The 20,069-nt window shown below is 39.6% G+C and overlaps 1 protein-coding gene across 9 annotated transcripts in view; it reads right to left on the minus strand.

Moving 5' to 3' along the window:
- PTPRK (protein tyrosine phosphatase receptor type K) overlaps nt 1-13,406 on the minus strand; it is a 553,021-nt gene extending 539,615 nt beyond the window's left edge. For 3 of the 9 annotated variants that reach the window (XM_034669108.1, XM_034669107.1, XM_034669109.1), the window contains exon 1: nt 13,045-13,403. In XM_034669108.1, the coding sequence (XP_034524999.1) occupies nt 13,045-13,144 (100 nt within the window). In that variant the 5' untranslated portion in view covers nt 13,145-13,403. Of the gene's footprint in view, nt 1-13,044 lie in introns of all 9 variants that reach the window. The other 6 variants (XM_034669114.1, XM_034669113.1, XM_034669112.1 and 3 more) reach the window with 3 other exon arrangements.
- Nucleotides 13,407-20,069: the final 6,663 nt, after the last annotated feature.

Consider the following 20,069-nt stretch of genomic DNA (forward strand, 5'->3'; position numbering starts at 1 on the left):
ATAAATTTGCCACTTGTTTTCATACACATTGAATGCTATTCTTTATAATATTTGCTGTGGTCTTTGTTAATCAGCATACTGAGTTATTTCAGGCATCCTATTATCTACTGTCTGCTGGTTTTATTTTAAAGTAAAAGATATTGCAGTTATTTTTTAAAATAACAGCCTGGGATAGGATATTGTGCAAACATGGGTTGAGTCCACTCATTAGGATGATGATAACAAAAGCTAAAGTGAATAAATTTTATTAATATGTCAGGCACTCTTCCAAGCACTTTAACTCAATATTCTTCAAAAAAAAAAAAAAAAAAAAACNNAACCAGAACAGGTGGGTGACTGGTATTATTCCATTTCACAGATGTGGTGTGGAAACTAAAGGAACATGGTTAGGTCCCATAGCAAGAAAATGTTGGAACCAAAATTCACACTCAAGCACAATCAGGTTCCCAAGTCTATGATTGTGAACATTATGCTATATATTTCATATGTGGAGATCAACATTCCAGTGTCCCTTGCTTAAGTATAAAATGGGCACAAAATGTTAGTGACTCAACTAAATTAAAATAAGTTTTCTAAATTTGGGGGCTCCTGGCTGGTTCAGTCGGTGAAGCATGTGACTCTTGATCTCCGGGTCGTGGGTTCAAGCCCCATGTTAAGTGTAGAGTTACTTAAAAAAACAAAATCTTAAAAAACAAAAAATAAAATAAGTTTTCTAGATGTTTATTTTTAAAGCTTGGGTCTATGAAATTTGGGATTAGTTCTCCTCAGAAAAATGTACACAACCAAAATTACTTCTCTCCTTAATTCACACACTACAGATCATTTGGGCCTTCTCCAATAGAGAGGTTCAAAATCCCCATTTCCTGGTAGAGCAACAGGTATATTTAAATGACAATACTGTTGCCCCCTCCAAAATGAATGACTAAAGCACTAGGAATTGAATTTGCCTCTTCCAGGATGCAGGTGCAAGGAGTCTGGGGATTATCTCAGCCCACTGGATTCTGGACTGCCAGGCCTCTCTGCCAGCCTCTGGCCTCCCTCCCTAGGGGCTGCCCACTACTTGGGGCCATGAGCTTCCCTGAAGCAGCAGCAGAGAGAAGGCTGATCAGAGACTGGAAAAGCTGTCGATAAACAGCTGTAGGTCACAGCAAATATGAATCAGCAGCCAAACAACCATGGCCTCTGCATCCGAACGCTGTGAACGCACATTTACATACAACCTGGATGAGGCTGCCCTCCAACCTTCCTGCTCATGTTCCCAGAGGGAGAGTAAGTGACTGTGAGCCTCTAGAAAAACAAATGTGCTCTCTCTCCTCTGCCCAACTTGTTTACACTTGCTTACACTTCCGATTACTCAACTTTTGGGAAATTCCACTTGATGGAATTTTATTATCATTGCAGCAAATTTTTGCATAACGCTTTTTGGTAGGCTTCTAGCTTTTTGTGTGTAGACTCAAGGATATAGAAAGATTGCTGACACACTGGATTCTCCCAGGCAACTTCTAAAGTGGGCCAGCAAATTGTGAGAGACAGCCTGCACTCTGAGATTTGCCAAGGCACAGGCAGGGGTATGGTCAGTTACTGAACAGCCCCAGGCTTCACCCATGAATCGCTAGATGTGAAGCTATGCAAAGATTACCACTCCTTAATAGTCATAATAGTCACATTTACTGCCAAAGTTCAAGGACAATGCCTGTTTTGCTTTCCAGCATACCCAAGACCTGACACAGCACTGACACTTGGCAAATGTTCAAAGACATGTAGAGTGGAAAAATTCAATAAAGACATACAAGCCTTATCTGAATCACTCTCTCCCCAGCTAGGCACACCGGTTCAGATACCAGGAGCATTTTCTGTTTCTTCATGAAAATACTCAAAGGAAAAACTATACTGTACATTAAACTTGCTCTATATAATTACAGCCCTTAAAACATTTGGTTAAAATTTTACAATAAAAATATTTCATAATCATGTAATCTTTACTGATATATCTGGAGAAAATGCAAATACTATTTGGCAGCATTACAGAGTAAAGCTGACTTATATAGAGAGAAAATGAGTATATAGGTGAAAATGAATCAGGGGGTACATTTTATGATATATGATAACAAATTTACTCACTGTTCACAGAACCATACTGACCTCTTTATCATACCACTTTCCCCAAAGCTTAGATATGCAAACAGATATGCAATGTATAACTGCAAATATACAAAGCATCTATTGGTTTCATTTCCATCGTTCAGTATATTATTTTTGCCCTCAACGACAATTTATCAAAATTTATATTCCCCCCAAAATAAATTATATTTTTATGGTAGTTTACAATTTAAAAAATACTTCTGCATATGTTTCAGTTTTACCTTTCAAAATTGTCCTATTGAGTAGCTAGAAAAGATATTATTCAAAATTGCCCTATTGAGTACCTGGAGAAGATATTACAATCACGCTTCATTGTAATATTCCCATTTTAATGATAAGGAAATGATAAGGAAATTAAAGATTCAGCAGAAAGGAATTACCTCCAAATCTCAGTGCCAGAAAGTAACAAAACTAAGACTGGCACACAGTCATAGCAAGCCCAATGCTCCATGCACTGAATGGACTCTTACACAGATCTTTAAAGGAACCTTTTGCTCTCTGAAGCAGGTCACTGCCAACCCGTTGACCTCATATACTGCCAAAGTATTTAAATGTCCGTTTAGATAAAGGGGCAATAATGGGCCAAGCCTAAATAGCACTCTGCCTCAACCCACCAGGTTGTTAGGCAAACTATCACAAAACTCATCATTCAGGAATCACACCTGATAAGAATATAAATAAGGGGTTAAAAAAAAAAGTCATAGAGAAAGCAGGCGATACACAAGGAAGAAAATAATAATTCAGTAACTTAAGATAACACTCAAAGGTGTGTGAACAGAAGCCTCCAGTGACAGAAAGAAGCATGCTCCAGTCAATAAATCTTCCACAATCACTGTCTTCACCCCTATGTTGCCAGGCCAGCTGCTCTAGCCAGAGCATGGCCGTTATCAGCCACAGAAGTGCCCGGGAATGATACTCTTGTCTAAACTGGCACAGCCACGTTTGAGCCCCTGGTCTTCAGTCACATTCAGCTTCAGGTCATCAGCACAGATGTGTATCTAACACAGGCTGGATAAATCTCTCCTTGTAAGTGGGAGAGGCTGGGCAAACAGCTGCTACTTCCCTACATTTCATTTCTATCGAATACCCCAATTATTGTATAGCAACTCTTGAATATCCCATGTTGTGCAGATATGCATTATAAAGTTAGGCAGCAGAGGTGAGAAGATCAAAATTATAAACAAGTTCACCTTTGCCTCCTGAGTTTTTCAAAACTAGTTCCCAAAGTGAAGAGTTACTAGGTTTTACTTCTCTGTGTCAATTAGCATCATTTATCACAGCTTAGCTTACTCTCTGGCTTCTCTTAAAAATAAACAAATGCACGCATGCAAATACCTATTCATGTACATTTGTAGGATATGCAGCATAACTGAAAACCAAGCAGTTATCTAAGATGGTCTCTTTTATTCACAGACATATTAATTAGTATCACCTCATATTTGGATTATAATTTTAATTAAAGCCAATCATTAAGTCAGGTTTGCTTTTGGAAACACTGTTTTAGAACTTCAAAATACAAACCAAAATAATTAAAGAAAACCCTAAATAATTAACTGCCTGTATAAATTACCATTAAGCAAAACAATGTGTATGTTAGTGACAACAGTGAACTAAAAAATAAAAATCCTGAATTTGAGAGGCACGTGGATGGCTCTGTCAGTTGGTTAAGCATCCAATTCTTGATTTCAGTTCAGGTCATGCTCTCCGTCTTGGGATCGAGTCCCACGTTGGGCTCTGCACTCAGCATGGAGTCTGCTTGAGATTCTCTCCCTCTCTCCCTGCCCCTCCCCACCTCACTCTCTCTCTTTCTCTCTAAAATAAATAAATAAATCCTTAAAAAAAAATCTTGAATTTGAGCTAAGTTCTTCCAGGCTGTATGACTTTGGACAAGTGATATCAAATGAACAGGCATTAATTTCCCAAAGTCCCTTTCAACACTTAAAATTCGGTGCATTTTTAATGTTGGATTTATTCAATACTGAGGCAAAGAGAATAAAATAATGAAAATAATAAAATTCAAGCTTTAAAGTGTGGCTTAGAGGATAAACCAAAAAAGAAACACTTCGAAAATTATGAACTGCTGATCTGCAAGGCACACAAGACTGCCAGGTGCAAAGTACCTCTTTCCCCTCTACCTCCCCACCCTCTTCCCCTTAGAGACTAAGGCTTAGGCCACCATGTCTTCTTAACGTTACTACTTAGTGGTCCAGAGCTGGGAACCATCTGATGCAACTGTCTTTTCCTCACCATATACTCTCTTCCCCCTCAAAGGATGCAGCCTGCTTTCTTTGCTTTTATTTCTCATGCCTTATTTAATTCTATCTGGAGCAACCACACTGTAGTTTGGGTGTCTTTCCAGAACCCATTAATGTATCTGTTGATAACCGATGGTTTGATCCGCAGTGCTCCCGTCAGTCCATGTGACCTGAGAGAGGATCTAGAGCTGAACCCAGGATCCTAAAGAACTAAGCCAATCAGTGCACTTACTTCCCCTCAGCTGGAGCCTCTGATTCACCGATTCTAATCAGAGTGAACCTCAGGGCCTTTGGAGGTAAAACACCACATAAAGTACACATTTTCATACCAAACTTGAACCAAGAATCTCATGGTATGGGAGCTGCCAAAGCTACCATGCTCTGTATGGAGCCTAAGAATGAAGCTCCTACAGTGCCCCACAGGGAAGCTGAGCCGGCAGAAAGAGATCATATCCCAGCGGAATTATGGGAATTCGAAGTCAAGCTGCACCTGAATCATCAGTTAGGAGAGAAAATAAATTCTCGGTTTGTTGTAACCAGTATGAGTTGTATTTCCTGCCAACATGCAACCAAAAAAAAAAATGCCCACCTGCTACATATATGTATGTATTCAATAATGAATTTTGGCTCTACTGGTTCCCCACATGGTCACCTGAGGCAAGTTATCACTTAACCTCTCCAGTCCTCAGTCTGCAAAGCAGAGAGGATCCCATTCTTCAAGGATAATTGTGAGGATTTAAATGCATGTGAAACATTGACCGTAAGGCCTGACAGGTAGTAGGCACTCAGTACATGGCAGCTCCTATTGTTGTTTCTGCAACTGCTCTTCTCCAACATGTGAGAGGATAAATGAACCTATTTACATCTGACAAAATAAAAGTAGAAGTAGGACAAAGGGAAAGCTCTAGAATTTGTAGTAAAATTAGAAAATATAACAAGTCAAATTCTTCAGACTCCAAAGATCTTTAAGATGTATGGAAGTAGCTTTCTGGGTTTCTCTCCATCGCTAAGCTCCACACTAGCACTGATGTACCTACAGTTAAACCTCTTCCTTTAAACTCCAGCGTCTAGAATAACTAAATGTGGAGATCACTGATTCGTAGTATATTTATGAATCCAGCAACTGTATATTTAACACAGGTTAAGAGACTTTCATTTCCAGTCAAACGTGCAGAGAATTCTGTTGTGTATGGCCCCAAACTCCCGCTCCCGATATCATAACACAACCATTATGGGTTAACGTTAATTTATATTTCTTGTTTTCTATTACTCTCTGCCATAACCATGTCATTATGCCAGTATATTCTGAATCGCTAGCGAATGGCAAAAACAAATATAGCAGTTGTGATTTAATCAGAGACTTCACTGTTAAAACAGCCAAAGTAGACACGTTTAGAATAGTAAATGGATAACAAAACACACTTACAGGCTCATTAATAAGAAGGCAATTAGGTCTTCTGGGAAAATTCATTTTCTAAAAGAATGCTAAAGCAAGCTATAAAATGCGAGTAAAATTGTGTTTTGACATGAATACTGTACACTGTCTATTACATCATAATTTTTCTCTTGAGGAAACTGACAAGAATCTGTTCTTAAATATGAGTACAAAAGATAGTAAAAAGAACACCAGTGATATTTAATGCATTCTACCTAACTCCCATTCATTAAATTTGACTGTCCTATAAATGAGCTCCTAATTACAAAGATCCTTATATTACACTTAGAAGAAAAAGAGAAATATAAAACAAGAAACTGCTTCTACTATTACTATCAGAGAGAATATCATTTCCTGTATCAACATATCAATATGTTTAAATAAAAGTTATTGGACTATATCATGTTTGGTTCCTTGATAATATCTTTACCTTTAAATATTCTAACGCAACACTTTCATAACCAAAACCATTTGGCCTTATTTTTATTCTCTTATGAAAGTACTTCTTTCAAAATCGTCTGAGTATTCTTTTTAAAAAGTGAATAGTACTGTTGTTTTGATCTGTCTGGGGCATTAAATTATAATTAAGTAAATACTGATCATTAATATAATTCCAGGGAAATTTGTTTCATATTGTAATTAATCCCTTCACAATACTCTTACAATTCTACAGTAAAGTCCATGTGACAAATCTTTTCAAGCTGAGCTTTCTTTATCCTAAAGCAGTGTTTCTCAAAATTACATGTTCAAGCAAATCACCTGGGGATTTTATTAAAATGTAGATTCTGAGTCAGCAGTTCTGAGAAGAGCTCTGATAACAGACCACAAGATCATCACAAGTTCCCAAGACCAATGTTGCTGGTCCATGGACCACAACGCAAGCAGCAAAATTCTAGGGCACCTTGGAGTTGATGAATCCAATGACCGTGAGGCAGTCAGACATCAATCCCTAGGTGGACTGTGAGGGCACTAGAAAGGCTTCCTCTCTACTCTTGAATTTGTTGAATGACCTAAGGCGAATCATATCAAGGAGCTGTGGCCATATGAAGCAGCTGCTAGGTCACCCTACCACCCAACAAGGATTAGGGGAATTTCTCTAGCTGGTCAGCTGCTGCTCTGGGTAGGGTTTGGAGAATCAGCCTGCAAGCAGCTGGTTAAGGAACAGGCTGTATTGGGAAGGGTTTATATAAATAGACACCAATCCGGAGGAAGATTTATTATTTTCTCCTTAAAAGTAGAGTACAATACACTATATACTATACAGTTCGTTTACCCATTTCAGTTTTTTCATCTATGAAATAGGCAAAGTAATTATCTATTTGCAATACTCTTTCCAAAACATAAGTACAGGAGTTTGATTCCATCTGTAGGTGTCCTTAGCTTCCTTCTCACCTGAACCTTTAGACAAGTTCTATCACTGGTAAGATGTGTCTGTGTGTGTGTACAAAATACACATATCTTTCAGCTTTCCCAACAAAATAAATGCAAATAACTCACCTAGACACTCTTTTATTTCGCTTTATTTCTACCTGTGTTCTTTTCAAGAAGATAATTCCTAGAATGACTAACCTGGAGAAAAATTCAGCCAGCACTGCCCTGCTCATCATTTTACTAACAGAGCTCTACAATCATATAAAGTGGAAACATGGATTATTTCATTCAGGACTGCTTAATTTGCTCCTAAAACAACCGTAAGTGACAAAATAAGCCACTCATAATTTTTATGGATTATCAACACACAGCCAAGAATGCCAAAAACTCCAAGCAGAGTTAAGTGGTGAAATGGCAATGTTCCACAACAGGATCGATGTGGTCTTACACCCCCGGCCCAGCGTTTTCCCAGAACCTCAACACGCTGCAAAACTTCACAAAACTAGGTTGAATTATGTACGTTCAGTTTTTATTACTAAAATATTAACTACAAAAGAATTCCCCGATGACTACTTCAGGAAAATAAACATCCCTCTCTCAAGAGAATCTTCATGGAACTAAGAAAACCTTGTATGTGGAACGAAGTTTCTTTAAGAGCACTGCTCAAAAAAACACATCTCTCCTAAGATAGAGCTTAAAGTTTATAAACTATTCTACCTCCAGAGTTCTCACTGACATCAAAGATTCAAACATGTTTTTTTTTCCATTTTTTCCTTCTTCCAAAGCATCGTTGTATGTAACTTCTCTCACTCATCTCAAAATAACAGGCAATATGGTCCTCAAATTTGTTCTATCCCCACTAACAAAAAGGAACTTAAAGGCTCTCTTCCGTTCTGAGACACTTAAGCACAAACACTCTGTGACATTAAATATCATTTCATGGATTGACAACTTATTTCTGGCTTCAATTAAAATTAAAATTAGCCTGATGGACAGACTTACTTACTTTATTATCAAATACCAGTTTAAGGCATCATGAATTGGGAAGATATCATTGTTCAGTAACCATGACAAACAAAAGCATGAGTTTTGGTGAAAAAGCAAGTGATGTTCAAAAGCAATTATAACATTTTTAGGCAAAGAGAAACACCATTTGATAAAGGAACACAAAACAAATACATATGATCAAAGGATAAAGTCTGAGAGGAATACACAGAGGGAAATTTAGAAAAGTAAATAAAAGATCAAACACACACACACACACACACACACACACACACACAGAATCCTAGTGTTCTTTGTTTTGTCTTTAAGAACAATCTGTAAACTCTCTTGATGTTTCCTGCTCTAAATCGTGCAGCAATCCTCTTCCTGCCCTCCATGAAGAGCAAGTAGAGGAAATGGGAATAACACAGGGCAGATGAGGACAGCATTTTCCATGCCTCTGAGAAGTACATCCATATTTAGCATGATTTACACTGCCTTTAATACCACCTTATGCAGACCTAGATCATGGCACTTTAAAAGCACTGGAAGGCAACAACACAGTTTCTCTGTATAGGACCATATCACATGAATTAAATGTTTTTTAAAGGCCATAAAAACGCGTAGTAAACCATCACTGGTAGAAATATGAGATTTGATGGGAAAACTGGCATTTGCTCTGGGTAATGGTTGAGTCATATTTCCAGTTTTTAAGAACATGTCCAACACCAAAAGATATTTAGTGGGAACAAAAAGGCTGTGATGTTGTGTATGTGCATGTGGGCTTTGTTGTTCCTAAAGAGGAGAGGGAAGGAGTGTGGGAGAGGGGCAGAGTGGCAGAGGGGTTGATTTATTTTTCAAATTCGCATTTATGAATACAAAGAGAAGAGCTGTCAGCAGCACACATGCCAAGCCCAAATAGCAGCCAGACCTGCCTCTTCCCGTCTGGGTAGGCCAGACACAAAACGACATCTTGCAATCTAGGAAAATCAGCAGAGTCAGATACATGGAGAATAGTGAGAGAAAAAACAGTTGTGGAAATGTGCACTTATATATCATTACTAGTGTTAGAATTTATAGTTTTAATGAATTGAGGGACTGAGCGATTCTGGTCAGTCAAAAGCAGAAAATCAGCGAGCAAACCTTGAAACAAGCTGTTTCTGATGTATTTTCCTAGTAGGTAGTAAGTATGAGAGAAATTAACTTCACATATAGAGACAGCAGGGAGTCAGATACCAGGGAAGTGGCATTGTTTATGAGTTGCAAGGTCCTAAGGGATCAAGTGAGTGCACACATACAGTGTGACATGCCAGGAACTAGATCAAGTGAGGATCTCGAGCTGCATTTCAAGGCTCACATCATACTAGAGACACAATAGTCCCTCTCTAGGTCATTGATAAGACTGCATCTAAAACACTGCAAATTTTTTTCTCCATACTCTGATGGAAAAGCTGAACAACCAAGTTGAACAAAGAGCTAAACAAATGACTAAAAATATATTTCCTCTATTGTTAGAATACTAGGAATATTAATAATGACTCTTCCACAGGTACAGCTCAAGTAACAATTTACATGAGGTAAGCAAAAAAAAAAAAATTAAGGATAATTCCTCTCACTGTATTGATAAAACTATAGTTTGGCCAATCTAGGATGTTTATGTTTAATAATGATTAAAATGAATGACTGGCAGAGGAAACACACACACACACACTCCTGAACAGCCTGTCCTCACTAGGCAAGTGCGGGAGCAAGCAAAGGGGACTAAAGTCAAGGCACTTAGCTACCTTAATGTATAACGCCTACACCCCAGGAGAGCTGCATAATGCTTTATAACTTACAGTGCCAATTCACATAAATTACTTCATACCATCCTCATAAAAACCAGGTGAAAAGGTTAAGACAGGTATTATTATCCCCATTTTACAGATGAGAAAGCTGAGTTTCCCAGTTACTTCTCCATGACTGATTTTGTCAGGCATCCGAGTCCCAGGACAGAATACTCTCTCACATTATATCAAGAGGCAACAGCTACACAACCCTGTGAATGTCAGTGCATCTTTGTGCTTCTATGCCTCAGTTTCCCCAAGGTATGACACTGGTATCATTTTAAGTGAAAGACTAAACTAAAATAGATATTTACAGGCTGTTCTGGTTTTAAAGAGGCTCACCATGCAGCATTTTTACACTTTCATTCCAAAAGCTAAGAAACAAGTCCCAGTGATAGAAATATTATTAAATTTGTGCTTTAAAGACAGCACCCTGGATGAGTATATGACATATCCAACAATTGTTAGTCTTTCAAAATTTGCTTTTGAAGTGTACTACATTAGAAACCACATGATAATATCTAAAAGTGGTAAATTGGCCTTAATGGATGTGATTTAAAAGACCTATTTAACAGGATATTTAAAAATTCCGAATATATATTTGTTTTAGACTTTGAAAGCATTTTATTCAAATTTCTCAAAAGAAATAAAAGTTCATTATTTAAAGAAGAATCTAAGAAAAAAAAACAGCAAGAAAGACTACACCTTCAATCTCTGAATCTATGTATTTACAACAGATCTGACTGCCATAAAATCTGATGACAGTGGAGTACCAAATGGCTTGGGATAACCAGAACATGAAAATGTTTACAAAACAAACTTTTAATTCGTGAAGAAAGGCAGATTCACAATCTGACTTTAAATGGGGGGAATAAAAAGCATTCATTTCTGGGCAAATATGTAAATCATGAATGGCAAAATTTTTGAGGTACAGTCCTATAAGAATTGCATTTATTAAGACTGCACATTCTCTTACTTAAACGTAACATGAAGTCAAGTGTTTCGCTTTGTCACTAAACCAAAGCCAAGTATATTTGGTAAAATTACTTAGAACTGGACGTCTAAGAACACAATTGTTCATTAGGAGATACCTAAACTCTGGGGATCTGAAAATCTCATCTGCACATTCTGTTGGAGGCAATTTAATATTTACTAAAGGGTAAATAACATTTGAAAGGATAAATATAAAAATTTCTTTACTGCTGAAAATATATCCATCAGCTGTTGTGACGTTAATAGTTGCAACTCTTGAATACACGTTAAGTCTAATCATGCAACTGGTAGAATTCAAACTTTCAATTAACAAACTACATGCCTTTTGAAGCATAGGCTCTCAGTGCAGTGACAAACACTGTGCAGAAATCAATACCCACTCTAACTTGCCTGCATATAATGACTTACATCAAGCACGGTTCCAATACCAACCGGCATTATATGTCAGAGATGCATTCTGTAGTAATGCTTACTCCAGAAAGAATTAAATTAAGCCATCGCATAGATCTGTTGTCCAGCATACATCACCAATATACATAGCTTTCCCTCTACACGCTGCATTTCATAATCTGCCTTAGTGCACAACACATGCTGCCACCTGAATCTGGTCTAACTCCTTTTATAGCGTTCTACAGCGGGGGAGCGGGGACGTAAGGGAAATAAACAGTACTCCGGATCACAACAACCTGAGTTTATTTCCAGGAAACAGGGCAGCCACAACGAGAGAAACTGACAATCGCAAAGTAAGTTCGTTCTCCGCATCCTGCGGCCTCAGCCAAGAGCGCGGCAGTCACTTTCCCGGTCTTCTCCGTCACCCCTCGGCCACCAATGCGTCTCCATCTGCACCAAGACCCAGGGCAGCAGATGCGCTTGCCACCCAAGCTCAGCTGGGTGGACTGGCCAGAAAAGTTGCCAGGACCGGCGAGCAGCAGACAAGCGCGCGGGAGCCCGCTCCCCAGCATCCACCTGGTGAAACTTCAGAGCCCCCAGAGGAGAGAACGAGAAAAGATAACAAAACTGGAAGGGTAGAGGATAGGACTGGGAGAGACGGGGCTTCACGGACTTCTTTAAGTGGCTTTACCAAGAACCCAAAGAGACAACCTGCAACACCACAGCACATCTCTCCCTTTGGACTCTCCGCTCGCAGCCCCCAACACCGAGGCGGGCTCCGGGAGTCACCGCTTCAGCTTCGCGGTGGCTCCGCCGGAGGAGCGGGCTGCCACAGCCGGGGTCAGGCTTCCCCCGCCCGGCACCCAGACCTCGCTGCCCGGGACGGCTCCGTGTGGGTACTTAGAATCATATTTCAAAACATCTTACAGGCTCCGCCAACAGACACACGGAACCTACTCCACGCCGTGCCCTTACCCACAGGGCAAAACCAGGAGCAGCCAACACTGGGGGAGGAGAAAGGGACTGGGGGAGGGACGGGGAAGTAGTTAGACAATAGTCAAGGGAGGTTATTCCCGGGACAAAAAGCACCTGGCAAAGCGCGCCGAGGTCAGTCCCTTCCAGTCTCCACATTTCTGACAATGGCTTCCCGGGGGTAAAAAAAACAAAAAACCACTTTTTTTTTTTTCTTGAACGCTCTAGAGGCAGACAGAAACAAGCCCGCACCACGAGCAACAGAGTAGCCGTCCCCAGAGTCGTAACTACTTTTTCCTTCTCTCCTCGCCAGCGGTGCAGCGTGCGCTGGACGCGGAGACTGCCACAGTTTCCCAAGAAAAGCAATGTCTCCCCACACTCCCGGACAGCCCTGCCTGCCTTGGCCCCCAGCGAGCCTTCGAGAGGAACAATGGGTGGCGGAGATGAAAGTTACCTGAGCCACGGGGCGCCCAGCCCGGGGCCCCGCGTCCCACCTAGCACAAACTCTGGTAACATCGCTCCCTCTGCCCTGTGCCCCGCGAAAGCTTCCCCCGAATCCTTGCCCCCCGGCCCTGGCGAGGAGCCGGCTCCAGCCCTCGCAAGCCGCGGGCCGGGGACATTCGTCGGACATCCGGACGCCGCCCACCCCCTCACACACACCTTCCGGACCACTCACCTGCGGAGAACTGGCCTTGGGCCGACCCCAGAGGAGACCAAGGGGAGAGGAGCAAGAGCGTCACAAAAACAGGCAGCGCCGCCGCCGCCGCCGTATCCATGTCGACTTTGGGAGAAGTTTCAGGCAGCTTTGCAAAGAGCTGCTGGAGGGATAGCAGCGAAATCCACGACCGAGGTGCCGGCCGGGCCTCGCGGGATGAGGGCGGGCAGTCCACTGCGCCCGCCGGCACTTTTTCCTTCTTCGCGGTCCCCAAACTACCTCTGGGGCGCAAGCGTCGCCCGCGTCGCCGGCCGGCCGCGGCGGCAGCTCTCCATGCTCAGCGGAGGCTGCTCCTGTTAGTCAAGAGTTACTTTGCTCGGGGAGGGACGGGGGCGGAGCCGGGGGTGACGTCGCCCCGCGGGCTCCGGGAGCTTCTGAGGAATGCAGGCTCGGGCGCGGCGCCGCCGCCTCCTGCCGGAGAGACGCGCGCCGGCCCCGGCCGCGCGCCCCGCGCCTCTCGCCGCCCTTTGTTCGCCGCCCGCCGCCGCTCGAGGGAGCGGGCGGGAAAGGGGACCTGCGTTGTTGGCTGCCCTGTTGCAGAAATCCGGAGTTTGAGATGCGAGTGTTTGGTAAGCAGTGTGGCCAGACCACAGAGGACGAGCGCGGAGAAAGCCCCCACGCCGCGAGCAGAGGCGTCTGGGCTTCTGTCCCTGCTGTGGAAGTCCCACCGGAGGGGATGCCGATAGGAAGAAGCGGGAGTGTAGAAGCGTCCTAAGGAAACACCCACCTGCATTGAAAACTCACTGTTCCTTTTTCCTTTAATAAGGAATAAGACACCCCACCCCCACAGAAAACTTATTGTTCCTTATTACATAAAAATAAAACTTGAACCGAAATAAACGTTCGGTAACTTTCCAGTATGAGCAGCTGGCGTGCATCCTTTCTGGTTTATTTGTCATTTGCCGAATATTTGGATTTACTCTCTGCTTCGCTGACTTTGCTTGTTCTGAAACCTGGCCTCTTTCTGCTTCTTCCGTCAGGAAGAACCTAAGAACTGCATCAGGGTTTAGTATCTTTTCCCTTCCCATAGGTCTGTTGGAGTAGAAAAGGTTTTTTGCTTTGTTTTTAGTATCTAATAGGTACTTAAGACTGGTATTTAACAAAAGGACTTTACACTGACAATGAAAACGGCAACGAATTATTTCATCCGGAGGAAAATGATGCTGTATTATGACAGTAAAGTATTTTACAGTTTGCTAGTTCTTCAGCAGCTTGAAGTGGTTTCACCATATGCCACATTTACTTGCTTCTGTGAAAAGACTATTTGGTTGCACACTATATTCATTTTCGTAAAATTTTCAAATAAAATAGATGTGGTCACAATTGAATACATATTTTTATTAAGCATTTTAATGTCAAATATACAATGGCTAGAACAATAGAGTCTATTGATTGACATCTGTCAGGTGCTCATATCTTTAGCCTTTGTAAACAAGACAATGTGAAATTCAATTTAACATTCATATAATTTATTTACCGAGCCATATATTCCTCCTTTATACAAATTAAATTTATGCTATTAATGACCAAGTTTATGATAGAACTGGAAATATATAAATATATATACACATGTATAATATCAGGAAGAAAAAGACTTTTTAAAAATTTTGCTAAGAGTAGTAGCTTAATTAAACAGAATTTGGAGTCTTCTGTCTGGCTCATTAGCACACTGACTAGCCCAAAGCTTGTCAATTCAATTCAAAACAATAAAATTCATTTTTCCTTAGGGTGCAGGGTACAATTTTTTTTTCAACTCACTAATCTATAACTGTTCACACTTCACTGTTCCTATTTCTTTGATTGAGGTGTAAATCCTAAGTAACAAAAAACTGAAGGGCATGTATTTTGTTTTTGAAGGAGTAAGCAGAATTTTGTAAAATTTAGCAGGAATATGCCTCAGGAAAAACAAACAAAAACCCACCACCCATATACTAATTCACCTGTTCTTCTATTCTTGAAAGAAAGATGAAGGAAGTTCATGACTTGGTAGATGTGTTTGTTTAAACACACAAAATGCTTGTTTGAAAAATTGACACACATTTCTTACCTTGCCTATTCCTTGGGTCAACTGATAGAAAATTCATTTCACTTTATCCTGGAAGTAATAACAATAACGGGCAATGTTTACAGAGCACTTACAATGTGCTAGGCACTGACTTAAGATATGCAGTGTCTCGCTGGGTTCAAACAACAATCCTTTGGCATTGGTATAATTATTACTCCCATTTGACAAATGAAACAAGATTAGGGATTAAGTAATTTGGTCATCAGCATATATATGAGTGAAAAGTGGGTAAGGGGAAATAAAGAAAGGCAAGAAAATTCTCAAAAGAAATCAGCAAACTAGCAAGAGGAGCTTCTCACTACAAGTCAAAGGAATAAAATAAAACTTTTAGATAAGTAAATCAGCCCTTTAGTCCTTAGTTGTCGCAGACGCTGGCCGTGATAACTAATGCTGGCCAGAGTAGATTGAAATCCTTTGAGTAGAGTATGTTTGTCTTCCACATGGTATTTGGCAAATATTTAGAACTTATTACATCTCCATTTATTTCACGGAAAATAGAATGAATGAATAAATCAATCCATAGAAGGAGTATAAATTTGGTATAAGTTTTAGAAAAAATTAGTCAACATGTATTAAAAATCACTAAAATGTTCACGTTCTTCAATCTGCAGGCTATTCTAAGGAAATAATCCAAAATATGGATAATGTTATATACACAAAGATATTTGTCATTTTCAAAAGGGAAAAGTGGAAATCATATAAATGTCCAACAATAGGCAGATTAATGAACATTATCTACATAGAATATCTCACAACCACTAGAAATGAAAGTTATAAAAAAAGGAGCAAGTTGCAACATGGGAAAATGCATATGATAAAAATGTCGGGTAAAAAACATCAGAAGAAAGTACAAAGTTTCAGTTTGGGAAGATGAAAACATTCTGGAGATGCACTGTAGTGATGGCTGTATAACAATGTGTACTTAATGCCACTGAACCGGATACTTAAAAACGGTTAAAATGGTAAAATTTGATGCAACATGTTTACAATAAAAAAATTAGAAGACAAAAATCAAAATGTACTATGATTACAATTAAGAAATAATGAAGAATGAAAAAAAACATACCATAATATTAGTAAAATTAGTAGTAGATATAGAATAATAAAATTTCATAATTGCCCTTCTCTATATTCCTACCTTTTGGGGTATATGGTGAGAGTATATATTTTAAAGAGGACAGGTTTGTATTCTGATTGCAGATTTACTACATAGTACCTCCAGTCATGAATTTAGATCTGTGTTTGGGAAAATGTTTTCTGTGGAATCCCAGTTTTATCAAAATTTCATAAGTATGATTAGAAAATAGGGTCTGAAGATCAGCTAAGCTTGGAGAACTCTGAGCAAAGTTAAAAGGTTCCTTTACCAAAATAGTCTTCTTTCCTATATAGCACTTTTCCCATGGTTATCAATATGGTATTAGACACTGTGAATCTGGAGAGGGTAAGAGAATGCAAAATTTCTCAAAGTTTTGGACCATGGAACTCTTTAATAAAGTAGTATTTCTCACAAGTAAGATTTCAGGGAACAGAGTTTGGGAAACACTGCCAAATAACATTTAATATATCTATATCTCAATTTCCTTCATATGAAAATGAAGCTAATCAATCAGATTTTCAGATAACCAAATGAAATATAGTTGACTTAAACTCAGAGATTAAGGGCACTGATCCCCTGCACAGACAAAAAGCCTCACATAACTTTGACTCTCCAAAAACCTTCACTAATAATAGCCCACTGTTGACCAGAAAGCCATGGCTAACATAAATGGTTGATTAACATATATTCTGTATGTTATACGTATTATACACTGTATTATTACAATAAAGTTAGAGAAAAGAAAATGCTAAGAAAATCATAAGAGAAAATACATTTAAACTGCATTGTATTTATTTTTTTTAAATCTGCATAAAAGTGGACCAGTGCAGCTCAAACCTGTGTTGTTCAAGGGTCAACTATATAGATTTTTAATATAGATATAAATTCAATTGTAAGTATAGATATGAAAGGATCTGGACAATAATAGTTGCTGAGTAAATGTTATTTTCCTTCTCTTGTTCCACTGAAGGATTCTGCACAATCTGTACCCACCAGAAGCAAAGTTTTTATTTACCCAGTGACAGAGCATGAGTACCCACAGCATGTGTTTATAAGCAATTAGATAATATTCTCAGCTTGTTAATAATAATTAATTGCATACATATGCGTTTCAGTTTGTAATGCCTATTCACCCTCATGATCGCAATCTATCCTCAATCTATCAAACCCCAGGAATATTGAAGCTAGGGCAGGTAGTATTACTAATTTCTCTTAACTGATGAGGAAAACCAAAGCTTAGAGGGATTAAAATTGGCCAAGGTTTGACAGTGGTCAATAGCAGAATTGTCTCTTTGACCTGGGCATTCTGACTGCAAATCTCATTCCCACCTTCCCGCCAATGACTATGTACTTCATTCTCATCTCTAAAAATGTTCGTTTGAGTTAGATGCAAAATTCTCACTGCCAATTCACCAGACCGAGCCTTTAGGCTGGCAGGTGGAAATGAGCTCCTATTTTCTTTTTGCAAAGAGAAAAAAAGAAAAGAAAAGAAAAAAACAACCTAAAAACATTTCCTTGCTGTAATATCTTGCATGGGTATGTATGTATCCAGGAAGGGAGGGGCAGGGAATTTCTTGACATTGAAGCCCTTGAGCAGAGCAGGGACTTCCAGAAAAGAAAAAAAAAAATGCCTGTTATGTCTTTGAAAACTGTTATTCTGAGTGGGTGTTGGGTCTACCACTGTAGGGCAAAGCCCAATTGCTCCCTGGAGTACTGCTGGGACCTGACCAATTACTACTTAGATATTGACATCAGAACATCCAGGAACAAATTGAATAGTGATGGCTGTGTGCCTAAGTTTCTAAGGAAACTCTTCTCTCTATATGTTCTCAGGTAATTTTTGATCAAATGGAAAGAAATGCACTGTATTCAAAACCAGAGTTATTTTGTGAGTCCCTTGAACCCTTTAAAAAATCCGTAACTGGGGATTAGTTCAGAAACACTAGTCAAAAAAATGCATGCTCCAAAGGTTTTATCTGGGGAAGAAAAAAAAATTTTTTTGAGCAGCTTGAAAGCTCGGTGTTGCCAATTTGGAAGAGCAATTTGCCTACAGCAGGATATAATTAACAACCATGGGTCAAAAAGGAAGCCAATCATAAAAGTGTGAATTGGATAGAGGTGGAGGGATGGGGACAGTGAAAGTCACTTCCAGAACTGGTCTGACTTCAGAGTCTCTCCTCAATTTCAAAAAGCTTAATCTAATGATGTTAATAAAAGATTGAACTCAGAGTGAAAAAAATTAGGGTCTTCATAGTACCCTAGTATGTGATTGATAAATTATCTTTTCTGGAACACTATTGGGTGCCTTGTCCACCCTTTATACTAGCAAGTAATTCCCATGCAAAAAAAAAGGAAAAGAAAAAGTTGTTGTTTTCCTCTCTCCTGTCTCACTAGAGGAGAAAAGGTATAAAGGTATGAGCAATATAGTATCCCACTGAACACTGTTTGAATTCTTTTGGTCTGAATGGACCAATTATGCTGAGGTATTTTGTTTGTTTGTTTGTTATTTTAATAATACTAGGAAAGAGGATAACTCTTACAACTAATTAAATTCATCATGTATTCAATAATACATTTTGCAAGGTTAAGAGCTCATATGCAAAGTTGCAGCCTGAGAAGAATTAACACAGCTGAATGAGAAATTCTTTAATGATTATGCTCCTTTCTTCCTCCTACTTACTTCTGAAGGGGGTTGGGGGCCAGCTCCACATATGGAACCCTGTGGATCTTGCCATCTTTCTTCTCTGCTTATTCTGATCTTGAGACAGAAAGAAATAGAATTCTAAACACACAATGTGGTGCTTCCAAGGCTCTGGAGATTTTTCTAATCCTCCAAATGTTCTCCAATAAAATCTTCCCTTTTACACTGTTGGTGCTGCCACAGCATTCATAACCAGGGGAAGTCTGACAAGAAAATGAGCCATTAAAACCTACACACAAACATAGGGGCTCATTTCAGTGCTGAAGTCCTCTTAAACTAAAGCAAAGAATTCATTTTGTCATTTGCAAGCATTTATTAAGTGTACAATACAGTGCTAGTTACTCTATGGGGGATACAGGAGAATTAGTAGTTTACATTTGAATTTAACAGACCAAAAAAATAAGAGACAACAAACCATATTGTAGTGTGTGTGTGTGTGTAATATATATGTACAATCCCATGTGTAATAATACACTCGCACACACACACACCCATCTCCTAAATGTGAAAGAATAGAAAACAAAGTATTAGGTCATGGTGGAGTACAGCTGGAGGGAAAAGCTTTGGGGGGATGATTAGTTTTGAGTCACATCTTGAGGAAAGCGATGTTTGTTGGACACTTGGCTGGCTCAGTCAGTGGAACATGTGACTCTTGATCTCAGCATTGTGAGTTCTAACCCCACAGTGGGGGGAGAGATTACTAAAAAACAAACAAAAAGAAAGTGGTGGTTGTGACTGGCAGAAAAAGGGTCCTGAGCATAAACCACTTTTTGGAGCTTGAACTTTTTACTCAAACCGGCTTTCTGTGAAGTAGCTTGCTCTCGATAACTGACCAAAATGTCTCTCATTGACTTCGATAGCTGTCTATCCTGGAGACGCGTTCTTATGTTATTGTTGAATGTTTTCAGATCACCTATGAAGTCTTGTTGGAAGATGCCTAAAATACAGGTTTCTCATAACATCAGTTTGTATGTTTTAAAACTTCACGATTGCCTAAACTGCTTAAGCCCAGAAAAGAGTTCATTAAGAAGTAGCCTTACAAGCCCAGTAGAGTATTAAAATCACATGCAGTTTCTTTGGGGCCATAATGAAATAGTCAATTAGCTCTTTTACTTGTTGACAAC

The sequence above is a fragment of the Ailuropoda melanoleuca genome, chromosome 10, assembly GCF_002007445.2.
Source record: "Ailuropoda melanoleuca isolate Jingjing chromosome 10, ASM200744v2, whole genome shotgun sequence".
NCBI lineage: Eukaryota > Metazoa > Chordata > Mammalia > Carnivora > Ursidae > Ailuropoda > Ailuropoda melanoleuca.